Genomic DNA, 17,953 nt, shown 5'->3' with positions numbered 1-17,953 from the left:
TGACATGGGTTTCCTAGCCCCAATAGTAATCCTTAGACCTTGAGTCCATGAGAAGAAATTAGCGGTGTGTAAGCAGCAGGTACATTAAGTTGTGACCAATGGGCATTTTAACTTTTTAACCCAAAGTAATGTCCCGTATACACAATACCCACAGTAGTAGTGCCCCTAATACACATAATGCCGACAGTAGTAGTGCCCCTTATGCAGTTCCCGCAGTAGTGGCAGTGGCCCTTATGCAGTGTCCATAGTGGTAGTGCCCCTTATACAGTGCCCCATATGCAGTGCCCCCTATGCAGTGCCCCATGTAGTAGTGCCCCCAGTAGTAATGCCCCCAGTAGTAATGCCTCCCAGTAGTAATGTTCTCTGTAGTAGTACCCCCAATAGTAATTCCCAAATAATAATGCCCCTAGCTGTAATGCCCCCTGTAGTAGTGCCCCCAATATTAATGCCTGCAATAGTAATGCACCCAATAGTAATGCCATCAATAATAATGCCCCCTGTAGTAGTTCCCACAATAGTAATGCTCCCTGTAGTAGTGATACCAATAGTAATGCCCCCAGTAGTAATGCTGCTTACACACAAAAAACCCCCAACACAATACTTACCATAAGAACCGCACCTGAATCCCCGGCCGTTCAACAGGCTGCTCCTCGGAACTATGGGAGAGACCTCATGACATCTCGCCCATAGTGCACACTTCAGGAGCTGGAAGCCGGAGCTCTGGAGTGAGCTCCAGCCTCCACCTGCCAGTGTTGTTGTGGGGAAAGATCTGGGCGCCCGCTGGTAACAGAATATCAGTGGGCGCCCAGCAAATGGAGCCTACCTGCGGCGCTGGGCTGAGGTGGGCCGGAGGAGGCGTAACTGGTTCCGTCTCCAGATATTTGGACGCTGTTGGTTAGCTACATAGCCACTGATTATAAAACTTCAGCATTCAGAGCAGATCCTGAACCATCTGTATAGTACATAGAACTCAGTGTTGCAATGTGGCATCTAATATTAACTTGAAGATAAAATATTTTAAAATTTATAGTGATGCTGATATTTTTTCCCTGTACGTAAATCTTATTTTAAATATTTCCAGTATCCGAGGATTTCCAGGTTTCTAAATTCCAGTGTTGGTGCAAGGTAAGACCCTGTGTGCTCTTCCAGATTATCTCTCATATACAATGTACACTATGTAGACAAAAGTGATTGGACACCTCTGCATTGCAGCTGGTTTAGCATGGGTCCGTGCATGGTCACATTAACTCTGAGAAGTATAAAGATGTTCATTGTGGCAGTTCTACAGAAGCAATTAATGTTTTTATCAGGATGACAATGTCACCTGCCATGTTTCCAGGGTGACGCTGGACTAGTATACAGAAAATGTGGTAACCTGGATGTACTGGCCACCTCTGACTCCAGATCTTAACCCCAGTGAGAACCTCTGGGACGAATTAGAACGATGGGTGCGTTCTAGGCTGACTCGACCTTCTTCAGTGTCACAGTTGGTCAGTGTACGTAAGGCGGAATGGCAAAACATACCCCCTGCTGTTATCCAGTAACTTGTGGACAGACAGTTTGCCAAGAAGGGTGTCTGCAGTAATCACTGCACGTGGTGGACCTACAAAGTACTGACGTCAATAAAATATTGTTTATCTATGTCCTGTCAGTGTCCAATCACTTTTCTCTACATAGATATATTACCCTGGTGGATTATTCCACATAAATTCCCACCCGCTCACACTCTGTGTCCTTGGTGCAAATTTAAATAGGGGCGGGACCAAATGACTTGATTATTGCAGAACAGCGTCATTAAGCCTCGCCCCCTACACGGGAATCCACGTTTGCTCTAGAAATTCTCCCCCATTCTGCCTACTTCACTAGGAAGTGGGCAGGAATGCAGGAGAAGTGCCTACTCTACGGGGTGTGCGGGGAGTTACCAAAAAAATCGTGAGCCTCCCACGACTTCCGGGAGAGTAGGCATGTATGATACAGAGGGAGTGATAAATCTATGGATACAGCTATGGAAGAAATAGCAGAGCAGCGGTGGAAGGAGGCCCCCAGTATGATTAAGATTGGGGGCGTGACGTATGACAAGGCCCCCAAATTTACGTGCGACCCTTGCAAATGTTGGGTGGTATGAGGAATTGTCTACTGACCATTGTGGTTGGGGCTTACACAGTAAAAGAATTGGAGAATACATGGTGTAAACATGCGGATATTTTTAAGACCAGTCTAAAATGCATGTAGTCAGGAAGCCGGCGGGCGAAATGCCGACCGCCGGCTTCCCGACTGTCATATCCCGCCAAGGGACTAATGATAGGCGTCAAAATCCTGCCGCCTATCATTATCCCTACGTTGGGATCCTGACGCCTGGCACACCGAACGAAGGTAAGCCGGGCGCAGGGTGCGGACAGCCGCAGGGAGGGGGTTATGTTAGGGACTCCTGGGGGGGATTTAGGATTAGACACCCCCCTGGGAGGGTTAGGGTCAGGCTAGGGGAAGGTTGGTTTAGGGTTAGGCAACCCCAGGGGTAGGTTAGGGCTAGTCACCCCCCCCGGGAGGGTTAGGTTTAGGGAGCGGGGAGGGGGGGTAGGTTTAGGCACTTACAGGGGAAGAATTAAAAAGCAATGGGAAAAAAGATCTAAGGCGATACAGATAAAATTATACTTAAATCGTGGAGGTCGTTGATATGGAGGTTTTTCCTTTTCTAGAGATGATCCACTCTGTGGAATACAATATGAAATTTAAACACAAACATAAAAGACCATATGTGAAGTAATATCAAAACGTAAAACCACAACAAAATGAAATAGTCCTTTTGTGTTTCTGAAGAAAAAAGAGTGATAGTGATATCACGCCCTTACCTCCGGCGGTGGAGATCTGCCAGAGGACGCTGCAGTGGGGTGACTGCTTCATCCGCTCCCCCTCTAGACCAAAGGTGCAGTTAAAAGCTGGCATCGGGGACCATGAAGAGGCCAGCGGCACCCGGCGGTTGGTGTAGCAGCGGGGAGGTAGGCTCTCCCCCGGCATCCTCTCCCCCAGCCCAGAGCACGATCCCTCACTTTGAGATTTCCCGCTTCTGAGCTGTTCCTCCTCCTCACCCTCTTCCCTATAGGCAGGGCCGGATTAAGGTCTGTGGGGGCCCCTGGGCAACAAACATGTGGGGGCCCCCATTACGTGCCCTTTATGCAGTGCACCCAGTAGTAGTGCCCCCAGGAGTGTTGCCCCTTATGCAGTGCCCCCTATGCAATGCCCCCTGTAGTTATACCCACAGTAGTAGTGTTCCCAATAGTAATGCCCCCTGTAGTTATACCCCCAGTAGTAATACCCCTGTATTTGTGCCCCCAGTAGTCATGCCTCCTGTGTGTGACCAATAGTAATGCCCTCAGTAGTAATACCCCTGTAGTTGTGCCCCCTGTGGTAGTAGCACCAGTAGTAATGCCCCCTGTGGTAGTGGCACCAGTAGTAATGTCCCCTGTAGTAATGTCCCCCCCCGAGTAATGTCCCCTGTAGTAATGTCCCCCTCGAGTATTGCCCCCAGTAGTAATGCCCCCAGAGTATTGCCCCCAGTAGCAATCCCCCCCCGAGTAATGCCCACAGTAGTAATGTCCCCCCCCGAGTAATGTCCCCTGTAGTAATGCCCCCAGTAGTCCCCCCCCCCCGAGTAATGTCCCCCACAGCAGTGGAAAAGCCGCTTGCGCTAAAAAGAGAAAAAAATAAAATCATACTTACCTTAAGCCCCGCTCCCGCTGCCTTCTGATCCGCTCGGCTGGCACTGCTCCTCTGCACTATGAGAGAGACGCATGACGTCTCTCCCATAGTTCACTGCCTGAGCCGGAACTCACGTGTGAGCTCTAGTCACCGGCTCTGGCTGCCGCTGCGGGGAAGGAGCCGGGCGCCTGCTGGTTACAATCTCAGCGGGCGTTTGGTGTCTCCGTGCGGCACCGGGGTTAGGTGTCCGGAGGAGGCGGAACTGGTTCTGTCTCCTCTGGTTCACTTTAACCCCGATGGCTGGGTGTGGGGGCCCTTCAGGTGTGGGGGCCCAGGGACGATCGTCCCTGTCGCCCCCCCTTTAATCCGTCCCTGCCTATAGGAGACACTCAGCAGCCATTAATTCTGAAGCTACAGGTCTCAGGAGATTTGGGTCCAGTCTTCCTGTATAACTCTGCCAGCCCTTTGAGGCTTGAGTAGTTGATTTAGTGCCCATTATAAGTAGATTTATTTATGTGCATTATACTGTCTTAAAACGTTCCGTCAGTTATATCTATCCCTGCTGCTCTTATTTAAACCCTCAACTACCAGGCGTGTAGGGGTTCATTATTACTTCACATTTACTTGTATTTGTGAAAGGTGTCACTCTGCATTACTAGTCATACACTGATTGTGTGCTGCTAGCTGGTTATTACTATGTCTTCTAAGGGTAAACAGGAGCCTGAGGCCCCTGTGCTGGTTACTTGCAGATCCTATTCAGCGGGCTTGTCCCCTTAGGATTTCATGCAGAATGGTCTGTGTGTTATTTGTTATGTACCACCTCCTCAGTCCACCGTACCAGCCCCTGTCCAGGAGCCACCTTTGGTGTCCTCCTTATCATAGGTTATGACGCAGCTAGTGTACCTCTTATCAGCCCTCATGCTGCCTTCCACCATGGGGTACCCACAGCTATTACAGCCTACTATGTCAGTAACCCCTATGCATCCTCCTTGGATGGATGTTTATGTCCACTCAGTGCAGAATATGGCTCAATCGTCTGCCGCCTATCAGCAAAAGGCGGACAGACAGCCACTAAAACACTTAGGCGGACTGTATCATCCTCTCAGTCCACCCCGCTTTCGGATTCTAATGCATCATCTGTGGAGGCAAATGATGCACAGGGTTCTCTCTCCGGGTCTCCCTCGGGCAAGGAGAACCGTCATTCAACAGTGGATGTCCCTCCTTTAGTGAGGGCGGTTATATCGATCCTGAATGTAGAGGATGATGAGCCGGCCCCTAAGCCAAAAACCCAGATGTTTAAACGTCAAAAGGTGGTTAAGGCTGAATTCCCTCTATCAGAACAGCAAACTGAGCTCATGGGGGAAGCTTGGGGTACTCCTGGCAACGGTTCCAGGTCCCAAAAAGACTAGTGTCTTTTTACCCTCTCCCTAATAGTGAGTGTGCTAAGTCAGAAATCCCTCCTACTGTTGATTCGCATGTGGCACGCTTTGTCAGAAGTTCTACTCTGCTTTTACTTGTCTCAAGTCAGTCTGCTTGCTTTCTGGCGCTATCAGCAGGCCAGCTACAGTATGGCCGTGGCCTGTGTGGCTAAGGCTATCGAAGGATGGGCAGAGGCACTGGAAGAGAGCCTGCCATAAGACCCTACCAGGGTAAAACTGACCTACATCTCCCATATTTAGGAAGAAGCTGTCCCTAAGCCTAGGCTGTCCTCTTCTCTGTTCTTTAGCCCTCATGGTAAGGCAAGTGAGCAGTCCTTTCCCAGGCAGTCTAGTTCTCACAAGACTACTAAGCCGCGATCCAAGCAGTCTTGGTTGGCCAGACGTCCAGGTTCTAAGTTTGACGACAAACTCTCCGTCTGATCTTGGCATTAAGCAACAACAGATGCTTGGGTCCGAGAAGTGATCTCTCAGGAGTACGCCCTCACCTTCCTCAGGTGTCCTCCCCAGCTATTTTTTTTGCACATGTCCCCCATCAGACCCTATCAACCCTATCAAGGCCCTGGCCCTCCAGGAAGCTATTAACTCCCTGCTGCGTTCATGTGTGAAAATACCGGTTCCTTCGGCTCAACGAGGAACTAGGTTTTTATTCCACTCTCTTTTTGATTCAGAAGCCGAATGCGTCTCACCAGCCTATTCTGAATCTCCATCCCCTCAACAGATTTATCCGAGTACCCAAGTTCCACATGGAAAATGTGTGATAAATTGTCCTGGCATTGGAGCCTGGGGATTTCATGGTTTCTCTGGACATTCAGGATGCATATCTGCATGTACCTATTACTCCAACCCACCAGCAGTTCCTATAGTTTGATGTTCTGCAGCAACATTACCAGTTTCGGGTGCTGCCCTTTGGTCTGTCAACAGCCCCTCAGTTATTTACCATAATAATGGAAGTTATGGTGGCCCACCTCAGGTGCCATGGAATCAGAATCCTGCCATACCTAGATGACCACTTAATCTTGGCACATTCACCAGTTGTGTTACAACGACATCTCCACCTGACCGTTGACTGCCTGCAAACACACGGCTGGCTCATCAATTGGATAAAGTCCTACCTATCTCCGACATAGCGGATTGTACATCTTTGGGCACTCCTGGATTCTCGAATACAGAGGATTGTTCTGCCAGCGGACAAACTTTTTATACTACACTTGCGCAACTTGCTCTACAATCAGGGGGTATCCATTTACTTAGCAATGCAGGTCCTGGGGTCCATGGTATCTCCTTTGATATGGTAGAATACGCCCAGTTCCAGGCCCCTTCAACAATTGATTCTCTCCCGGTGGAACGGACAGTATCATCTGATCTGCTCCCAGATGATCCTCATCTCTCCGGAGGTTCGGTTTTCCCTCTCATGGTGGCTACAGACGTCCAATCCGGACAAGAGTCGCCCCTTCTAGATTCCAAATTGGGGACTTCTCACTACAGATGCCAGCCTTCGCGGATGGGATGTGGTAATCGGTCATCATACCTTTCAGGGATGGTGGACAACCGAGGAAAGTCGCCTGCCCATAAACATTCTGGAGGGGCAAACAGTGTACAGAGCGCTCTCTCTGGCACAAGATCTGCTTCGGGACAGGCCGGTCTAAATTCAGTATAAAACTTGACTGTGGTAGCCTACCTCAACCATCAGGAAAGCACGCGAAGTCGGGCAGCCATGCGGGAAGAAGCACACATTCTGGTCTGGGCCGAATGTCATCTCCCGGCAATCTCAACAGTGTTCATCCCCAGAGTGCTCAACTGGGAAGCGGACTGCCATCAGGACATACACGCCAGAGAGTGGGCTCTAAATCTGGATGGCTTTCAACTCCTGGTGGACAATGGGGCCTGCCAGACATAGACCTGATGGCTTCACGTCACAACCACAAGGTCCTCAGGTATGGGTCCAGGACCAGAGATCCCTCAGCTGCCTTCGTGGACGCTCTGGCAGTGAGGTGGGACTTAAATCTTGCATACCTCTTTCCTCCAATCTCTCTCCTCCTGAGGTTTCTCCGAAAGTTCAAGCAAGAAGTCGGGATGGTGATACTAATAGCCCCAGCCTTGCCCAGGCGACATTGGTTCATCGACCTACGAAGTCTCTCCATAGACACTCCATTCCCACTGCCTCTATGGCAGGATCTACTAGCAGAGTCCTTGCCTGTACCCATACCTACCTCATCTGTCTTTCACGGCATGACTCTTGAGAGACCCCTTTAAGAGCCCAGGGGGACCATATACTTTTTAGGGTCTCCCGGGGGCTTGCCTTTCTCCAGGCTGGGTTAGACCTCGACCTCCATCTGGCCTTCCTTAGAGTTCAAGTTTCTGCTCTGTCAATCTGGTTCCAGTGAAGGATCACTCCCCTGTCTAATGTTAGAACATTCTTTCAAGGTGCTCTCCGCCTTCAACCTCCTTTTTGTCCATCCGGTGGCTCCGTGGGATTTGTCCTTGGTTCTCCGGGCTGTACAGGCTCCTCCGTTTGAACCTCTGGACTCAGTAGACCTCAAATGGCTGACAGTGAAGACGCTCTTTCTCTTCGCTATCTCCTCTGTGAGCAGGGTATATAATTTGACAACGCTCTCCTGTCACTCCCCATTCTTGATCTTTCATCCAGACAGAGCTGTCTTCTGTACCAGGGCTGGTAACCTCCCTAAAGTGGTATCCCGATTCCATTTGAATTAATAGATTGTGGTTCAGGCCTTCCAGTCCTCGGATATTTCTGCAGGTGAAGCCTCCTTGGATGTGGTTCGTGCTTTTCGGATCTATGTGGATCGTACTATTTCCTTTAGGAAATCAGATTCTGTATTGTATGGCAAATTTGTATGGCCTTCATAAGCGAGGCTGGCCAGCTAACAAACAGACTCTGGCTCGATGGCTCCGAATGACACTCTCTAAGGCCTACACGCAAGCTAATCTTCCTGTTCCAAACAGGGTTACAGCACATTCTACTCGGTATGTGGGACCCTCGTGGGCGGTTCGATGTGGCGCTTCTGCTGAACAATTGTGCAAGGCAGCCACGTGGTCTTCCGTCCACACCTTTCTCAGGTTCTACACCTTCTCCTTTCTGCTCAAGAGCGTCCCTGGCCTTAGGGGAAACTGCTATGGGACATCCCCATGGTATCCCTGTGGATCACCTATGGACCCTGAAGAAGAAATTTAGTTATGGTAGACTTATCTTTGTTAACTCTATTTCTTCAAATATACAAATAGTTGATACCAGCGCTATATATAGTTGTTGTATATAAAAACTCAGATACGGATGTGTAGTCAATTAATATCACATTTAATACATTACAATATAATAAAATTTGTTATATGGAAAATAATAAAATGCACAAAATAAGTGCTGTATTAAAAATAGTTGTAGTCATATGTAATCGCTATTAGGGGAGGCTGGTTAATCCATATTCGATAAAGACACTAGCTGTGGGACAATTGTTGGTTCCGTGTAATTAGGTACAGCAAATATTTACCAGGTGGCGTATCCTTAATCTCAGTCCAAAGAAATTATCATGTGTCCAAATCCTGTTGGTATTATCACAGAGTATAGACTGGATGGGATCCACTTGTAGCTGTTATCCTGTGGAGTTGATGCAAATGTCCCAAAAGCAGGAAAATGTGTCAAAGTGTCCAAGATGAATGGATATAGATGGTGGAGAGGCTTAACGCGTTTCGTTGGTAAATCGATATCCAGCTTCTTCAGAAGTATACCTATTTCTTCAAAGTCCTTAGGATCCACAGGACACCCACAAGGGTTCATTAGGGCCTTACAGAGTACGCAAACAGAAACAGTATGAACAAAACAAGAAAAAAATAATTACAGTACAGAACATTTGGTGCCATTGTTGGGCATGGGGAAGAGATGATTGTATAAGTGAGAAAAGGAGAAGCACATGAGGGAAGAGGGTCCTGCTCGTTAGAGCTTACAATCTAAAGGGGAGTGGGAGACAGATGGGGGTGACACAGAGGGGAGAGACAGTGAGTAAGGAGCATGGAAGGTAGGTTAGGATAAGAGCTGGAAAGCTTTGATAAAGGAGTGGGTCTTGAGAGCCTGTTTTAAACTTTGTAGAGATGTGGAGTCTGATAGGGAAAGGGAGAGCAAGAGAGTTCCAGTGGTAGGGAGCAGCACGGGCAAAATCTTGCAGGAGGGAGTGGGATGAAGTAATTAGTTGGTGAGCATTAATTTGTGGAGCGAAGTGGATGGGCGGGAGGGGATACAGTCAATATCCCGGCAATTAGAATACCGGCGCCGTAATCCAGACACCTGTCAGAATCCTGTTAGGAGGAGAGTTAGGGGTTAGGGATAGACACTAGGGGGAGGTTTAGGGTGCAGGGAGAGGGAGGTTAGGTTTAGGCACTAGGAGGGAGGTTAAGTTTAGGCATAGGGGAGGGAGGGTTAGGGGAAGCGTTAGGATACCGACTGACAGGTGTCGGTATCCTAACCCTGTCGGGAGGAAAGTGTCGGGACTCTGACCACCGGCATCCCGTACCCAACCCGGGCAGGAGTGTGCACGGAGATAAGGTCAGAGATGTAAATAGGAGAGGATTGGATATATATCTGGTAAACATGGTATATGTGGCAAGTGTGTTCATATTTAATTAATATATGTAATTCTAATTTCAAATAATTTCTCAGTAATGTCTCTTTAATGACACTGTTAAATTTTATTCACATATTAAATACCTATAATTCATGTACCCCAGTCTGTTCTCGGAGGTCTGTCTGTGATTGTCAGCTCTTATGATAAGTCTTTTCTTTTAGGAATACCAGACAGAATTCCTCACTGAGTGGAGAAAGCTGAATCTAGATGTGGTCCTATGTCCCATGTTGGGCCCGGCCTTCAACATCGGTTATCCGGGGAGACTTTACGGTATTTCTATAAGTCACAGTGTTTCATCACTAATTTATATATATTATTATACAGGGTGTAACTGGAGATTTATGGGCCCCACAGCAACATTTATTACGAGCCCTTTTGTACATTTTGTCCGCTGGAAATGGTGTGGCTTAGGTTTAATAGAAAACCATTCTCAGCTGTCGGGTCCTTGTAGCTGCACCCCCTCTCACTACAGTAGGACCACCTTAGGTCCCCCGATGGGGTCCTGCAGTGTATAATGACAGTGGCACATGCAACACTCACTAATTATTAGCAGCCAATACAACAACATGAGATATAGAATGTGCATAATGTAATGATAATGATATAACTGGTGTACTTCATGTAAGATATAAGAAGTTCTTATTGCAGAATAAAAGGGAGATCTCAGCATGTGCGCTATGGTACATAAGGATATATTTATTTCAGTACAGAGAAAAAATATATATTCAATGTTCATGACAAAAGAATTATCAGACTCAATTGTCTAACTTACTTCCATATGGCCAGTATACCCATAGAGCTTTGTATGCCACCAATCTAATGTGCCCCATATGGCCAGTATACCCATAGAGCTTTGTATGCCACCAATCTAATGTGCCCCATATGGCCAGTATACCCATAGAGCTTTGTATGTCACCAACCTAATGTGCCTCTTATGGCCAGTATACCCATAGAGCTTTGTATGCCACCAACCTAATGTGCCCCTTGTGGCCAGTATACTCATAGAGCTTTGTATGTCACCAACCTAATGTGCCCCATATGGCCAGTATACCCATAGAGCTTTGTATGCCAACAACCTAATGTGCCCCTTATGGCCAGTATACCCATAGAGCTTTGTATTCCATCAACCTAATGTGCCCTGTATAGCCACTATACCGATATAGATCTTTGTATGTTACCAACCTAATGTGCCTCTAATGGCCAGTATACCCATAGAGCTTTGTATTCCAGCAACCTAATGTGCCCTGTATGGCCACTATACCGATATATATCTTTGTATGCCACCAACCTAATGTGTCCCGTATGGCCAGTATACCCATAGAGCTTTGTATGCCACCAACCTAATGTGCCTCTAATGGCCAGTATACCCATAGAGCATTGTATTCCATCAATCTAATGTGCCCCGTATGGTCAGTATACCCATAGGCAACCAGCCAAATATGCCCCATATAGTCATACTCACAGAGCTTCATATACCAGAAGTATATGGCAGTGGTTCCCAAACTCTGCCATTACAGTCCAGGTTTTAAAGAATATCCATACTTGAGCACAGATGACTTAATTAGTACCTCAGTCAATTCGATTTAACCATCTGGATTTCGGTATGGCTATCCATAAAACCTGGACTGTAAATGGAGGAGTTTGTGAAACTTTGGTATATGGAATAGTTTTAAGCACCATAATTATGGGGATCAAATCCAAGACACAAATACAGTATACCACAAGCCACAGACACTGATCAAAGATCCATCCTCATTTATGATTTATACTACAAAACGTTACGTATAGAAGCACACATCAAAATATACTGAGCAGGGCTGTAACTAAGGTAGTGTGGCTTGTGCCATGGCACAGGGCACCACAGGTCAGAGGGCACTGTTTGGGCCTGTCAAATTTCTGTTTATTATCATTCTTGCTTGTAGCTTCCTCTTATTTCATCCCCAGCATCTCCTGGCCTCTTCTATCACTTCCCTGGCCCTTCCCCATGAAGCCATGGCCCTTTTTTGGGTTCATTATGTCCCTATTTGAAAAATGAGGGGGCGCCAATGCTCTTTCTGGCACAGGGCACCAAAAAGTCTAGTTACGGCTCTGGCACTGAGTGATTGGTCTGTAATGAGCAGGTGTTTGGGGACAGTACATATACAGAGCATTGGTCTTATACAAAGGAGAAGTGCTCAGTAATACTGTAACCTCATTTTGTACACAATGGCAATTAGTGTGCAACAGTGACAAAATAAGACGTATGATGTGAAGCTCACAGGGGATATAGTTAATATCCTAGCAAAGGGGATGCCGGTGCTTAAAATACCAGTGCCGGCATGCCGACACCGGTCAAGGTCCTGGCGCTGGAATCCCGACCACCGGCATTCTGAAGGTGAGTAGCGGGGTTAGGGGGAGGGTTAGGGGTTAAGGTTAGGCACTTGGGGGAGGATTAGGGTTAGGCACATGATGTCACAAAAGCCTTCCTAAATGATTTATTATTATTATTAACATGTATGTAAATAGCACCAGCATAGTCCACAGCGCTGTTCAATTATGAAGCAATACAGCTATAAGTTTGGGTTTGGGTATTAGACAAAGCGATAAGAGGGCGCCACTTAGAAGCTTACATAAGTCACCAATCTCTCTTATGTCTCTCAGCTTCCATTGCCTGCACAATGCTGTACAATATATTAAATTATCCGGCTGGAGTCGTTCCTGTTGGTTCCGTCACTGCGGAGGACGAGGAAGAGCTAAAAAATTACAAAGGTTACTGTAATGATCCCTGGGACAAACTGTATAAGAAGGTAATTATTATAGTGGTTTTTAAGATATAGGTGAGGTTTATTTGTGCTATCTCTCATAGGGCTCTATTTATTATCATTATTTTCACACCCTTTTCACATTATTTTAGTTTCACCCAAAGTTACTAAAGGGCAATTGGAGTAGAATTAGTAAAATTCCCTGTGATATTTCCTGAATTCGCAATACGAATTCAGTCGGTAATATCACACTACAATCTGCATTCAAAATGCGGATTGTATTAAATAGAGCCCATAATACTATTGTTATAAAGTGTCTAATCTCCAGGATTGTGTTTATTTATATATATGAGTACAAAGGGCCTGATTCAGAGCAGCTCGTAAGCGGCAGTACGCTCGTTCCGAGCGATGTTCGCCCATCTGCGCATGCGTACGGTTTTTAATACGCATGCGCGAACCAGTCAGTGCGGCCGAAAATCGTTTGTTCGCTATATAGCGAAGGCCTGCTATTTTGATTGACAGAATGAGGCGTATGTGGGTGGTAACAGGGGAAGGTGCTTGAAAACGGGGAGTGGAGATCAGAACGCAGGCGTGCTTAAAGGTCAAAGCGGGCGTTTTATGGGTGTGCATAATTTAAACTGCAGCGTCATTGACCACGTCACTGGGTTATTTTATAGCCAGAACTGCTCGCAAAATTGTGGTAGGAAAAACCAACCACAAGAATAGCGAGCAGTTTATACGCTGTTCGATGTACTCGATTAATCTAATAAATAGCGGACATGACGTATGATGCGAGCGGCCAGGGGGCGTATTTTTCAAATAAACGTACGCATGTTTTGTTCGCTCGTTCAGACATGGAGGCGTCAACAGACCGCAAGGAGCGAACGGTTCATTTGAATAGCCACCCCCTTTTTCTGAATGAGCGAGCGCTAATTGCGTCCGGCTCTGAATCAGGCCCAAAGCCTGGACAGGTGTCTAAACATTGCTGGGGCTCAGTGGTTATGTGCCATGTCTCTCTTCCTCCCCCTACTGTTTACTCTGTGTAACTGCTTCTCTATCACTATCTCTGCAGGCTGTGGAAGGAGGGGTGGGTCTCCCGCTGTCTGTTCGGTGTGTGGCGCTTACCCACCAGGATGAGCTCTGCCTGTGTCTCATGAAAGAAGTCGAGACCCTTAGCGGCCATCACCAAAAGAGGCGATAAGCCCCTGCCTGGCTCTTGGGCAACTCATTAGAGATGACTATAAACTAGGGATGTGCAGGCTCGGATAGGTTCGAGTTTGCACGTGGAGTTCGGATTTTTCCCTCCAAAAAAACGGAACTCAGAAAGAGGCAAAACATCATCTTACATGGACGAACATCATCATTCCTGGACTTTTGTCCAAACTCGAACCTATCCGAGCCTGCACATCCCTACTATAAACATATATTATTAGTTGTTATTTCATTAGAGAAACCTATATCGCTACTCTTTATTACTCTGTTATCTGTAGAGGGTTACTAGTCGTTGACTGATCCTCTTCAGGGACAGCAGCAAGTGACAGCCATAGGTAGACTGAGCAATGAGGATTCTTATAGCAAAGCAGTTATTTTCATCTGTATCGTGTGTAATATAACTATGAATGTTCAGCTATAATAAACATATTTACGTTTGTTAAACACATATTCACTCCATTGTATTTGAAATCTTTCTGACATTGCAACATTCTTTGTGTGGAAATATTCCAGCACAGAGTCTGTATTTGGATCCTGGATGCTGGAAACAATCCGATTCTTGTTTACTCTCTGTAGAATATACTAACATAATAATAATACTAATAATAATAATAATAATAATAATAATAATAATAATAATAATAATAATAATACTAATAATAATAATAATAATAAATAATAACGGAAGCTTACAGAAATACACCATGTGGATACCATGTGACAAGTTTTGAAATCAGACAGAAATTTTGGGAATCACATATTTAATATAAGTGAAGATTGACAGCTGATTTGGGTTCATTGCTTAAGGGCTGTGACCAGCCACCAGAGGGGCAGAAGGAAAGAACAATAACTGCTTGGTCACCTCACCTGAGTGATCCTTCCGGCACAGTAAAAGGGACAGGGGCTGATATTAGTCACACAGGTAAGACTGATATCATACAGTCACTATACACAGGTAAGACTGATATCATACAGTCACTATACACAGGTAAGACTGATATCATACAGTCACTATACACAGGTAAGACTGATATCATACAGTCACTATACACAGGTAATAGAAACAAGTGGAAAGCAGCATTGATAATGAAAATGTACACAATTTAATATACATACAAAATACACTAACGGCACCTAATATTTTGGACATTGACACCTACCCTGCATTGGAATACCAAATTGGATTTGGGACCTTATCCATTGTTTCCAGCACTGACTGTTAAGAGGCAGCATCCCTTGCGTTGGATTTTCGCTGACTGTGATGCCATCGCTAATTTCAGGATCCTCAATCATCTTGGTCTAAGCTGGTAAAACTATCGCTATATCATTGGATTGCTTTTACAAACTTCATCCTACCCTCTCCTTGAATGACGTTTCATCGGTGTCCATTCCAATTTAATTGCAGCAGTATTTAGTGCCCACAGGGTTCATTTATTTGCATGAGATTCAATATCATGTGTTTTATTTCTCCATGTCACATGTGACCTTTTGATGCTCCATATGTTTCAATTTATCTATGGTTTTATATTGTATTTTATTGCATTCAGTGTATTTTGTATGTATATTAAATTGTGTACATTTTCATTATCAGCACTGCTTTCCACTTGTTTCTTTTACTCTATAGGAGGCTGACTACCTCCCTCCAGCAGCTGCTAGGAAAACTGACACATGACAGCGCCCTCTATACTATAATATCTTTATAGACATTTCTCTACTATACACAGGTAAGGCTGATATCATACAGTCACTATATACAGGTAACTGATATCATACAGTCATTATACGCAGGTAACACTGATATCATACAGTCACTATACACAGGTAATACTGATATCATACAGTCACTCTACACAGGTAACACCGATATCATACAGTCACTATACACCGGTAACACTGTTATCATACAGTCACTATACACAGGTAAGACTGATATCATACAGTCACTATACACAGGTAAGACTGATATCATACAGTCACTATACACAGGTAAGACTGATATCATGCAGTCACTATACACAGGTAAGACTGATATCATACAGTCATTATACACAGGTAAAACTGATATCATACAGTCATTATACACAGGTAACACTGATATCATACAGTCACTATACACAGGTAATACTGATATCATACAGTCACTCTACACAGGTAACACCGATATCATACAGTCACTATACACCGGTAACACTGATATCATACTGTCCCTATACACAGGTAACACTGATATACAGTCACTATACACCGGTAACACTGATATCTTACAGTCATTATACACAGGTGACACTGATATCATACAGTCACTATACACAGGTAACTGACATCATACAGTTATTATACACAGGTAACCGATATCATACAGCACTATACACAGGTAACACCGATATCATACAGTCACTATACACAGGTAACACTGATATCATACAGTCGTTATACACAGGTAACACTGATATCATACAGTCACTATACACAGGTAACACCGATATCATACAGTCACTATACACTGGTAACACTGATATTATACAGTCACTATACACAGGTAAGACTGATATCAGTCACTATACACAGGTAACACTGATACCATACAGTCATTATACACAGATAACACTGATATCATACAGTCACTATACACAGGTAATATTGATATCATACAGTCACTATACAAAGGTAACACCGATATCATACAGTCACTATACACCGGTAACACCGATATCATACAGTCATTATACACAGGTGACACTGATATCATACAGTCACTATACACAGGTAAGACTGATATCATACAGTCACTATACACAGGTAAGACTGATATCATACAGTCACTATACACAGGTAAGACTGATATCATGCAGTCACTATACCCAGGTAAGACTGATATCATACAGTCATTATACACAGGTAAAACTGATATCATACAGTCATTATACACAGGTAACACTGATATCATACAGTCACTATACACAGGTAATACTGATATCATACAGTCACTCTACACAGGTAACACCGATATCATACAGTCACTATACACCGGTAACACTGATATCATACTGTCACTATACACAGGTAACACTGATATACAGTCACTATACACCGGTAACACTGATATCTTACAGTCATTATACACAGGTGACACTGATATCATACAGTCACTATACACAGGTAACTGACATCATACAGTTATTATACACAGGTAACCGATATCATACAGCACTATACACAGGTAACACCGATATCATACAGTCACTATACACAGGTAACACTGATATCATACAGTCGTTATACACAGGTAACACTGATATCATACAGTCACTATACACAGGTAACACCGATATCATACAGTCACTATACACCGGTAACACCGATATCATACAGTCATTATACACAGGTGACACTGATATCATACAGTCACTATACACAGGTAAGATTGATATCATACAGTCACTATACACAGGTAACACTGATACCATACAGTCATTATACACAGGTAACCGATATCATCCAGCACTATACACAGGTAACACCGATATCATACAGTCACTATACACAGGTAACACTGATATCATACAGTCATTATACACAGGTAACACTGATATCAGTCACTATACACAGGTAATACTGATATCATACAGTCACACTACACAGGTAACACCGATATCATACAGTCACTATTCACTGGTAACACTGATATCATACAGTCACTATACACAGGTAAGATTGATATCATACAGTCACTATACACAGGTAACACTGATACCATACAGTCATTATACACAGATAACACTGATATCATACAGTCACTATACACAGGTAATATTGATATCATACAGTTTCTATACACAGGTAACACCGATATCATACAGTTACTATACACCGGTAACAATGATATCATACAGTCATTATACACAGGTGACACTGATATCATACAGTCACTATACACAGGTAACTGACATCATACAGTTATTTTACACAGATAACCGATATCATACAGCACTATACACAGGTAACACTGATATCATACAGTCATTATACAAAGGTAACTGATATACAGTCCTTATACACAGGTAACTGATATCATACAGTCATTATGCACAGGTAACTGATATCATAAAGTCATTATGCACAGGTAACACTGATATCATACAGTCACTATACACAGGTAACTGACATCATACAGTCATTATACACAGGTAAGACTAATATCATAGTCATTATACACAGGTAACACTGATAT

The 17,953-nt window shown here is 44.7% G+C and overlaps 1 protein-coding gene across 1 annotated transcript in view; it reads left to right on the top strand.

Moving 5' to 3' along the window:
* LOC148474661 (vitamin D3 hydroxylase-associated protein-like) overlaps positions 1–13,711 on the top strand; it is a 49,843-nt gene extending 36,132 nt beyond the window's left edge. Inside the window, exons 10-16 of the mRNA XM_088458281.1 lie at positions 1,082–1,125; positions 2,818–2,976; positions 4,712–5,067; positions 5,423–5,430; positions 9,931–10,039; positions 12,410–12,555; positions 13,583–13,711. Of these exons, the coding sequence (XP_088314407.1) occupies positions 1,082–1,125; positions 2,818–2,976; positions 4,712–5,067; positions 5,423–5,430; positions 9,931–10,039; positions 12,410–12,555; positions 13,583–13,711 (951 nt within the window). The remainder of the gene's footprint in view (positions 1–1,081; positions 1,126–2,817; positions 2,977–4,711; positions 5,068–5,422; positions 5,431–9,930; positions 10,040–12,409; positions 12,556–13,582) is intronic.
* The last annotated feature ends 4,242 nt before the right edge of the window (positions 13,712–17,953 follow it).

This window comes from Taudactylus pleione, unplaced genomic scaffold, assembly GCF_031769625.1.
Source record: "Taudactylus pleione unplaced genomic scaffold, aTauple2 ptg000824l, whole genome shotgun sequence".
NCBI classification, from domain to species: Eukaryota; Metazoa; Chordata; class Amphibia; order Anura; family Myobatrachidae; genus Taudactylus; species Taudactylus pleione.
The sequence above is the reverse complement of the archived record's forward strand: the minus strand, read 5'-3'. Positions and strand labels throughout refer to the sequence as shown.